General features: G+C 42.8%; 1 protein-coding gene across 1 annotated transcript in view; it reads left to right on the top strand.

The window, feature by feature from the left end:
* The first annotated feature begins 5,326 nt into the window (after positions 1 to 5,326).
* The window catches only part of LOC148593167 (syncytin-A-like), a 51,609-nt gene continuing 46,425 nt past the window's right edge, over positions 5,327 to 10,510 (top strand). The window contains exons 1-2 of the mRNA XM_088531965.1: positions 5,327 to 5,388; positions 6,070 to 6,164. Of these exons, the coding sequence (XP_088388091.1) occupies positions 5,327 to 5,388; positions 6,070 to 6,164 (157 nt within the window). The remainder of the gene's footprint in view (positions 5,389 to 6,069; positions 6,165 to 10,510) is intronic.

Below are 10,510 nucleotides of genomic sequence, written 5' to 3'. Positions count from 1 at the left end.
GGGTTTCCGTAGCCTGTGCACGGCGCTGGCACCCAGCCTGTGTGTCAGGGCTTCTCTCACGTGAAGGCAGATCACACCTGGATGCTTCTGTCCCACTCAGTAGACCAGCTGAGGCCTGACATGATTCAGTATCAATTCTGTTTTCAGGCAAACCCTGTGTGTTTTGGAGCCAGGCTTGCTGTTCGCTGTTGTACCTTATGTTGTATATCATTAATGTTTTTACAAAGCTGGTACCTGGGAAATATTTTGCCTAAACAATGTGTGAAACTACCTCATCTTTAAAAGGAAAAATAAGCGTGTGCATTGCCTTGACACCTTGCCTCCACGATCGGAATACTACAGAATCCTTTGCATTCACTATCACATACAATTTAGAAACAACATGGAGTTTCAATAGGCGAATGTGCAGGGACTATGAAAACGGCCCATTCTTCACCACTGCATTTTTCCTGCAATACAGTAACATTGCATTCCCTAACTGAGCTCCCCTCTTGTTTTGATTGACAACAGCCTTTGCTGCAATGAGGATTGTGCTACGGGTGCACTTTACCTGTCAGACAGTTGTCTTAGCTCTAGCACTCCCTCTCAGAAGTAGATAAGGACTCATGATACACTCGAGTGCATCCTTTGGACGAGAAAATCCAAACATATATTTGCCCACAATTTAGTTAACATTTACAATACAGCTTAGGATTTACTGTTATAGTCACAGAACATCTGTTCAGCTTTTAAACTCACCCTTCAAAACAGATGTGTAATAAAGTAGTATCTCACCTTATCATTTAGGAGAAGTAACCCATGCAGGCAAGCTGTCTTTCCAGATATGTGAAAGATACAGTTAAAAGTGACAGAGTCGAGGAGCAGGAGCTGCACTGACCCTGTTATCTCCAAAGCACGAGAAGAATTGCTTTTAAATGCAGCAGTTGTGTTTAATTAGGTATTCTGTGGTTAGCTAGATCTGAAAAATGTCTGTAGCTGACATTATTCATGTACATAAAGTTTTTAAAGAACAAATAAAGTAGATGTTCTTCAAAATTAAAAGTCCTTAACTTTAACATCGGTATATTTTTTCCAAGATTTTTTTTTTCCTTTAATAGGGAACCATATTGGGAAACCATCGGTAATATCCATTGGTAAGGACCCAATTTTGCGTGATAATCCTCTAGAAGATCTTGCCTTGTCAAACTGGAAGGTCAGGAAGGGAAATTTCAGAGGCCTCTGGGGTTAAGCAAGAAGCCCAGCTGGATTTAACAGCCTGGCTGCTCACCGCTGTGCCAGTTTCCACTGTGTTAGGTAGCCAGATTGTGCTGAGAGCTCAGGGATTCTTGCCTCTCCAGTTAACATGGCAGTACCTTCACAGGCTGAACGGTGTCACAGAAAGAGATGATGATATTTTTTACAGACATCTATGTATTTTTTCATTTTGGGCTGCTTTTGGGGAGATGAAAAGAGCAGCAGTCTCAATGGAGAATGTCCATGGGCAACGCTCTTCACAGATCACCTTGTGTCTCACCTAACAGAATATATTCATTACTGACTTATGGTAAGAGCTAATTGCAAAAGCTGGGCATTACTGATGAGGACTCACTGTCTTGCAAAAAAAACTGGTACCTGGTTCACTGAACTGATAAACGTGATTTTAAATTTAATACCACAAACTCATGCACTTAGTGTCTGCTTGTAAGGGATTTAGCAATACAAGAAAGGGCTCTCAACTAGAGCTAACAAAAGAGGAGAAAAGAACCAGAAGAGGGGCATAAGTCAACTTAAAAATAAATAAATAAATAAAAATAGTGCAAATCTAGGTGGGACATTTTTAGGGAAGAGGGAAAAGCACTGAGGAAAGCACTCATGACTGCATTTTTTGCCCACATTTAACTGAATGAATATAAATTGGAAAAGGTACAGTGAAGGCCAACTAGTTGATTAGGAAAATTGAATATTGATGTTATGAGTGGAGATTAAAAGAACTTCACTTCCCTTACTCTGGCCAAGTACAGGTTGAGAGATGATGATTCTTCATTAATGCATTCAGAGATGGTAAATATAAATGAAGGATAAAAATCCTCTGAGTTAGAGAAAAAAATGCCAACATCAAATGAATAGATTGTGAATATATTTAGATAGAAATTAGAAAAAGGAATTTAGCCATACAGGAAATAAAGATCTGTAATGGCTTTTCAAATAAACTCCTGGGAAGAATGATTCTAAATTAAGATGGAGCTTGAAAAGGTTACTGATTACCCTGAGCTCTTACTGGAGGTGGGACACTCGGTCTGTGGGGTGCGGGTTTCTGAGCACGGCATGCGCTGGCTGGTCCATGGAGCTGGAACGGTGACTAGGTCACGGCTTTCACTACGCGCCACGCGCCAGCGCCCGCTCAAGGTGTCCTTAGCCACCCGCGGGGGTCAGCAATACGTGTTTGCTTCTTGGCATGAGGCTCCAAGACTGACACTTTCCCCAGGTTTCTGTGAAGAACTAACTGATCCTGACATTTGCTGGGCTAAATTGGCAGGAACCTTCAATTCTGGAGGTGCCTTGCTCTCTCACATGGTGTGCTGGAGTGTCCTAGCCTCTTTGGAGACTTAACGCGTTCGCTACACTTGTAGGCATTTGGAATCCCGGGAATGCCCGATCTTGCCTGATCTCTTCCCCAGACTAACCGTGGTTGCAGCTTTTGGTCTTCTGCAATGGTTTTGGTCTGTCATAATGAGCTCTAAGCATTTTTTGACCATGCTTGTCATGGCTTGTGGACTTTGTGTACCTTTTGAAACATCTTTTCCTCTGTTACTTTGTAATTTACTGTGTTCCTTGTAAGTACAGGAGACATATTTATGTTGTACCCTATATGTTTATGTTTTTGATCAGTTGAAAACTCTCAATTTCAGTGACTTTGTATTTCGTAACACATATTTTGCCTATTTGCATATTAATTTAGGAAGGTAATTTAGGTAGTTAGGAAGTCTTTAGTGTCTGCACCTGAGCCTCCACCACAGAGTTCACACTGCCATAATTCCCCTCCTCTCTCAAGGCACACGCACGAGGTAGAAGCAGCAGCTTGTTCCGCGAGTCCTCTCGCAGCCTTGTGCAATGGTGTGCGGTACTAGGTGCTCACCCACCCGTCGGTCCCTTCGTCCTCCCTCTGACCCGCTTCTGCGTCCTTCAGGAATGGATGGAGGTTTCCCTTCTGGGATCACGGCATTCTGTCAGGAAGGAATAAAGCAAAGACTTCTCATTTTTGCTTTTTCAGCAAGTCACACATGCACCACGAAGCTACCTAATTCTCCTTTTTCCTTGGCAACTCAATGCCTCTCTAAAAAATAATAATAATAATAAATAAAAGGTATTTCTAGTATTCAAACATGGCAGTTCAGGTGAGCAGGTGACACTAAAATGACAGCAGCTCTGCTCTTTGAGACACATAATGTTGATAGGGTCTATGGAAGTAGCAGGAATAGTAAGTTCCTAGTCCCAGCAGGAAGAGCAAAGATACCCACTTTAAACCTCTACTGTGCATAAGAAAAATACACATGTCAATATTTATAATTTTTAAAAGACATTTTGACCACCATGTACAGTCAGATATACAATAAATAACTCCCTTTATCAAAACTGACAGTTATAATTACCTTGGGTCATGAAAAAATTATTGTGGATACAAATTTGTTTGAGCACAAGCACTTAATGAGCAAGTGCAGCCAATAGAGAAAGAAAGGTGAGGCATGTACAAAGATGCAATAGATATATTTTTAAAAGCCAGGTTGAAAAGGGTTCATCATTTAAGAATTCATTGTCAAGCAAAACAAGATGTGATTAACCTTTCTCGCTAGTCCTCCCTTGCGTTTACACTGCATGGTATCAGCATTAAGGGGCTGTTGAAATCAACGGCGTGGCAGTCTGGTGTTTTATCCACTTGTCCTCTCCAGAGCCACTCGTCACCGCGGCATCGGAGCACCCAGCTCTTGAGAGCGCTCAGATACCCTGCAGCGGGCAGCCCTGCTCTGCTCCCTCATACCTGGAGGGCTTCACAACTTTCCCAGGATTTATGCCTGCATTTCTTTACTTAGTCAAAACCTTTCATTTGCGAGTTCAGAAATTCCACCCTTACGGAAATCAACAGCACCGTGTGGGAAGTTTTGTAGGTCAGAATTTGGCTCCTAGAATGAGACAGAATTTTAGCATTAAGTGTCCAAAAATGTAAATTAGCCACAAAATAGTCAACTCCTTCACAACCAGTCTATTTTAATCTTTATTTTCTACTATGTCTGTGTACAAATAAGTAAAATCTATTTGACAAAGCATCACTTATTCTGGCATTCTGTCTATGAAATCAGTAGTACAGTCCACTCACACGTATTTCAGCTGATGAAAACACACAGGTAGTACACCTAAAGAGTCAGCAACAACTCCAAAAGAAACTGAACTTAAAAGCTTTTGTACCTATTTTATCTGAAATATTATTATTAGCTATATTTTGCTGCTGTAAATTCAATTACACCAGCCTAGGATTCTGTGAAGTCAGAGTTAGGCTGCTCTGCATTTTTGGTGCTCCTTTCATACCATGTCAGGGAGTAAGTGGCTATTTTTGCTTGTTTTATTGCAGAATGGGACTGTGAATCACAAAAGCGACAGTATCAGGAAACTGTGTCACAAATGTGGTTGCCCTTCAACCCCAAATAGAGCTGTTTGCTTTTCTGACACGTCTCCCTTGTTTCTGCCCTGGAAAGCAGCACCGTAATTCGAGGCTGCTGTTTGCACGGGGAGCCCTGGGAAGCAGCGAGCTGCTCCGGGAGCACAGGGCAAATCCACAGGACGGCGAGCAAGGCGAGGAATGGAAAGGGGGAATGGAAAGCGTGCTGGACTACCCTGCAAGCCCAGGCAGGAGCAGAGGTGGAGGAAATTAAAAAAACAAAAATAGTTTGTTTGGGAAAAGCTATGTCTGTCTGACCTGAAGACAAAATCAATGGGTTGACAAATTCTTTCAGGTACAGAAGACCCTAGGTTAAAGCTTTCTTTTGCAAAATGGTTCTTAAGTACAGACCTCCCTGGAGAAAGGGATAATTACACATTACTCCACAGTCTTGTTTCCCTTTTCCTCTTTTCGCTTACCTTGTGCAAAACACGTAACTATTCAGGCAGCTGGAGAACTCGTGTGTGAAAAGAGCTCTGCGATGCTTGGGGTGCACGTGGGACGCGGCAGGCACCTGCACTGCTAAATCCAGCCCAGAAGACCGGGCGACAGGAACTACCTTGGGATGCACGGATTAGAAATGGAGGGGTTTTCTGTTAATGACAGGAGTGGAAGGGGCAGCAGAGGATGGGCGGGATGGCGAGGAGCAACGTGACCGGCACGAGTGCGATTCCTCCAAAAGTGACACCCAACCATCTGTAGGAGCTAGCACCAAGAATAACAACGTCCCCAGTCCTGCCCCCCTACAAAGCAAAATGGCATTCAGCATACTTGCATCCATTAATGGAAGCAGGAGCTAAATCCGTCCTCATTTTGTTAGCAACTGTAGGTTTTTTGTTAAGAGAACTTCTGGCTGCTGTGCAAAATGCCTGTGTTGCTATGGTTATACTACAGCCGTTCCCAGAGTCTTCCTGAAGATTCCAGCCATGAGAAAAACCCAAAGGAGAGGGTTAAAGTCACTCAGCATCATCAAACACTGGGTTTTCAAGTGTTTCTCCTGGTGTCAGTAAGGAATGAAGGTGGCAAACCAGGTGAGCACCATCATCCTAACTCTAAATAATAAAATATTATTTTGCAGCTGGAAACCTTGCAATTTAAATAATTCCCCAGGAGCTATCTGGCCTAAAAATTTGGGAGGAATTTGTACAAGAGTGTGCAGGGTTCTTTCTTTTTCCTGCCTAAAGCTGAAATTGCCCATGTTTTGTCCTCTCTCTCCTTCATTTTTTTTAGCTGCATGTTCACAGCGTTATCTGACACTTTGCCTGCTGCAAGCACAGGAAAAAAAAAAAAAATCCTATCTCCAGAATCATCATTAGCAACAAACCCTTTAAAAAAACCCCTCTGCAGCAGGCTGTGAAGTTGCTCCTTCACTCCTTCAGGCTAGGAAATATCATATCCACACGGATCCCCCTCTCCGTGTCCATCCGACTGGTCATCCGGGTCTCCGGCCTGGTGCTCCAGGCCGCCAGGAGAGGTAATTGCTTGTGCAAGGTAATGGTGACTGACAATTTCATTTTTAAGCTATTTATCAGTTTGTGCTCTGCACATCAGGTGTCACAGGAGCATGACAACTCTTGTCAGTGAAATAAGAGAGTCTTGTGACAGGCTTTCAATTGAATTTCTTCACCCAGCACTCCCAGCATTAGCACTCTGTTAAAACAACTTCATTCATTATTCAAAAAAGAAAAAAAAAAAAAACAGTGAGACCTTGACAAAATATGTAACTCTTTTTGAATCTTAAAAAGAAAATACACCTGATCTCCTTTCTTCAGTGCCTTCAGAATAACCTGTCTTGGTTCATTAAGAACCACTTTATTTGCTGCCAACAAATAAGCTAACCATTCTGCCAACGTGCGTGACTCATTCTTTTGCCAGGGATGATTCGTAACTCTGTTCTTTTTTGTTTTGTTTTTAAATAAAATGCCCATGTTAAAATTACACTTAAGATCAGAAAGAGGAAACAAAAATTCCTCTCTGCATTTTCATTATAATTTATAATAAGTTACAATCCAGAGATTTATTCTTTTGTGTTTCTGTCCTTACTGCCGATGCAACTTGTAAACAGGCTTTCCTTGGCTGCCCACTCTCCCTAAAATCATTCTGGGATGTTGTTCCCACAGGATAGTTCAGAGACAGGCAAGTTTGACTTTTATCTCATATTAAGAAAATACTGAAATGGAAGAAGAGAAAGTATCAGCTCCAGGAGGCAGGGCTGTTTGTCTGCCTTCTTTCCTTGAGAAGGCCAAAGCCAACACTCATTAATATGATCCATAACTTCTCTCTACTGGGAAAGCAGTACATCCTAAGCGAGTTATTATAGCTTAAAATATATAATGTGTTTATTCATATTTTTAACAACTCAGGAATGTTTGATTATTAAGCATACCACTACGCTTTCCCAAGGTGGAACTAAGAGAGAAAAACCTAACAATGCTCTGCCAAATTTACAGGGGAAGAGTTCTCAGACAAACCTGAGGAACAGAGCACCAAAACAGACATGAAAACCAGAGCACAAGGATGCCCTTACCCCTGCTGCCTGTGCTGCATTCCCGTACGAACAGCAGGAGAGCAAATCCCTGGCTTGGATCTGTTCCGCAAGGGCTGTTGGTCTATACTCACCTGTCAGTGCTATTTCTCCCACCTACTCATCAATTCATCATTATTTAACTCTTGGTACACCCAGGAACTTCCTCAGCTCACCAAGGAAGCCTCCTTGGTGTCTGCCCTCCCTAGAGACACTCAGCACTGTCTTGAACCAAAATCCTGTCTTCATGGGTTTCCACTACAGAATGCCTTGTTCTGCCTCTATAGGCATGGGATATGAAATCCCTGTGGTAAGAAAGACAAGGCATGAGAACTGTGAGCAAAGGCTTGCTACAAAGTTTGGAAAATCTCTTTACTGCCAGACAACAGCCCCTTCCCTTCATGCATCTTCTTTTGAAAGCCTATTATTCCCCAAATTAACTATGCCAATTCCTCAAGTACTGGTAGGAATTTCCTGCCTTCAGCAGAATCATAGCTTTTCCTTGAATTTCTTAATCTTAGAAGTTGCATTATCTTCTCCAGTTTTGTTTAAAAAGTGTTGGTTATACCTGTTTACCTTGTCTTTGCACAGAAGAATTGGTATTCTGCCTGGAAATACAAAACATAACTTGTTACAGCAGGTCCCCAGTGAATCCATTAGGAAGCAGAGCACACTGTGCTTGAACCTGGCCATTTAAAGCCGAATTAACAAATTGGGAACAGCTTCTCCTCCTCTCCACAGCTGCGGGATGACGTGGCACAGATCGCTTGCAGGAGCATAATGGCAACAGACATCAGTGCTTAATGCACTGCAGTTTGCCCTTTGATCTCAGCTCATTACAAAAATGGTTTATCAGAGAATTAGCTTCCTTTTTCTCCTATGTTTTAAAGAATACTTTTTCCTGCTAATATTTTGCTCCTGTAAACTTTAATGGTCTGTCTTTCTTGGATGCTGAATGGTTTCATTTCGTTAGTGACTGCTCAGTCCTCTTGCTCTAACATTTTCCTCTCCACCCTTACTCCTGACCCAGTGAGTTTAAACCAGCATCCAGCAACTTACCCAGGTTTGACTTAAATGTCTCTGGACATGGAGAATGACCCACTGCACCTCCTACTAATCTGTTCCAATGTTTTTTTTTTTTTTAGAAATATATATTTTCAGATCTGATGTCTAGTTATTGGACCTTTTTTTCTTCATTTGTTGCATCCAAATATGTCAGAAAAACAGTATTTATACCCAGAGCCCCTTTAGATCTCTTTGGTTTGTGTAGCAGCATGTTACATAAAAAGAATAAAATAAAGATCTGGAGTAGTCTGCAGATTTAATAGCCACCATAAGTACTAGTCTATCTCCAGTATCCTTAATAGCACTGCTGAGGAAAAGTGACAATAAAGTAAAGGTCAAGATGCTATGGTTTGCTTGTTTAGTAGCAAGAGAACTAAACAGCATATAGACAGATGGATACGAGGTCATTCAAAACTCATAACAAATAACACAATGAAGTGAATTGGATGGAAGTTTCATGGCAATCATTGCAAGGGAGCTGATGCCTCTCTAAGTTGCATGGCAACACACTCCAGACAAAAATAAAGCATCCATATGGCTTTGAAAATTTTCTGATTTATTTTTGAGGCAAAACAAGTTTTTTTTTAAGGTTAAAGTCCTTGAGGAAAATAAGTAATCTCACTGGCACTAGAAAAATGTTCCGTTTTCCAAATATTCTCATGTATAGATAACACTTGCTTTCCCACTGCCTCTCTGATCTGTTGTTTGTTCCTTTTTTGCTGGCTCTGTACTTGATCATTTTCTTCACAGTTTTGCCCAGTCCTGGTGGTTTTTCTGCTTTAAGTTGCTCCTCCCCCCCCCCCCTTTTTTTAATGCTTTTAAATTCTGAACTGTTTTAATTGATGGAAGTGCCTCAAATTACTTCTATTTGAAATGGAATCTTAGAGCACTGGTCCTAAATTGTCAACTGCTGATTGTCAAAACAATTTTCGGAACCAGACCATTTTTGTTACTGCATCTTTTACAATTCTGTTTTGTTAGAGGGAGGAAAATACGAGAAATGGATCCTCACAAACTCAAATAGATTGTGTTGCTGCAAAGGACTGATGTTGGAGATACTGAAGACTCTACGAACCACAGCATTGTGATTCACCTTTGGTTACTACTTAGTATTGTGTTTGGGAAGATAAGTATAAAGAATGCCAGCACAGTCCTGCTAAAAACTGTTCCTCAGGCAAGAGGACAGTGTCCACGGCAAGAAGAACGGTGGGTCAAGGAGCCCGTTTCGAGCGGGGCAGGCCGGCTGGCGCCAGGCTGACCCCCGCATGGGCTCTCAGCGGGCCAGGGCCGTGCTCGCGTCCGCGCGCGTGAGGAACAACATCGACTGCGACCCACAGCTCTGAGGCTACTCAAGCGCGTGGCCACCTCATGTCTCCATTACTGACAGTGCCGTTGGTTTCCCCAAACAACTCCATTTTTTTAGTGACTGAAAAACATGAAAAAGCCCAAAGATTTGCGGTGAGATCTCAGTCCCCACCCGAGGCTGTGTATAGCCATGCCAGTACGGGCGACCGCGTGCAGACCCGGGTTGGGGTAGCCCTCGTGTGTGGGCGCTCGGCGAGCCGGCAGCCATGGCACCATGGACACGGCCCACGCGGGGTCGGGCTGCTCGGGCCCGCGGCCCTGCTGGTGCCGGCAGCTGCCATAAACCGGAGCCACCCAGAAGCCCTTGGCTATCTGAGGACGTTTGCAAGCTCTGGGTGAGGACGGCGTGTTCCTGCCCCTGATCACGTAGTAAATGGGACATGAAGAGCGCGCTATCGCACCGGCTCTAAACACCTCAGCGTATCTCTACGGCTGCTGCCTCCTCGGCGTGTTGAAGGGAGGCGGTTCGGGGCCGAAGGCCGGCACGTTGGCAGCTCTGTCCTGCAGGTGTCATCGCCGTGCTGTGACATCCCCGCACGAGGCCGCTCTGCAGCTCGTTTGGAACGGGCCGTAAATATTCCCTATCAAATATACTGAGATGTAAAATAGCAGGTGCAGCAAATCTGTGGTGAGGTTGCATTTAATGGGTGAAGGATTCAATATTCCATCTACTGAGAAAACAACTGAATATAAAAACTCCATCTGCAGCTTTTTATGTGCTGCTGTTTTTTTTTTTTTAATTTCAAAACACAATTTGTTTGAAAAAATACAGATAGTCTTGTTGTGGAAATGGCTTTGTACAATTAAATGTCAAAATGGATTAAAGCCATTGACAAAAATGTAAATATTTGAGTAATTTTAGGTTT

This window comes from Tinamus guttatus, unplaced genomic scaffold, assembly GCF_059628265.1.
Source record: "Tinamus guttatus ecotype Peru unplaced genomic scaffold, ASM5962826v1 Tinamus_guttatus_pri_ptg000441l, whole genome shotgun sequence".
Lineage (NCBI taxonomy): Eukaryota > Metazoa > Chordata > Aves > Tinamiformes > Tinamidae > Tinamus > Tinamus guttatus.
Note: the sequence above shows the minus strand (reverse complement) of the source record. Positions and strands in the feature narration are given on the sequence as shown.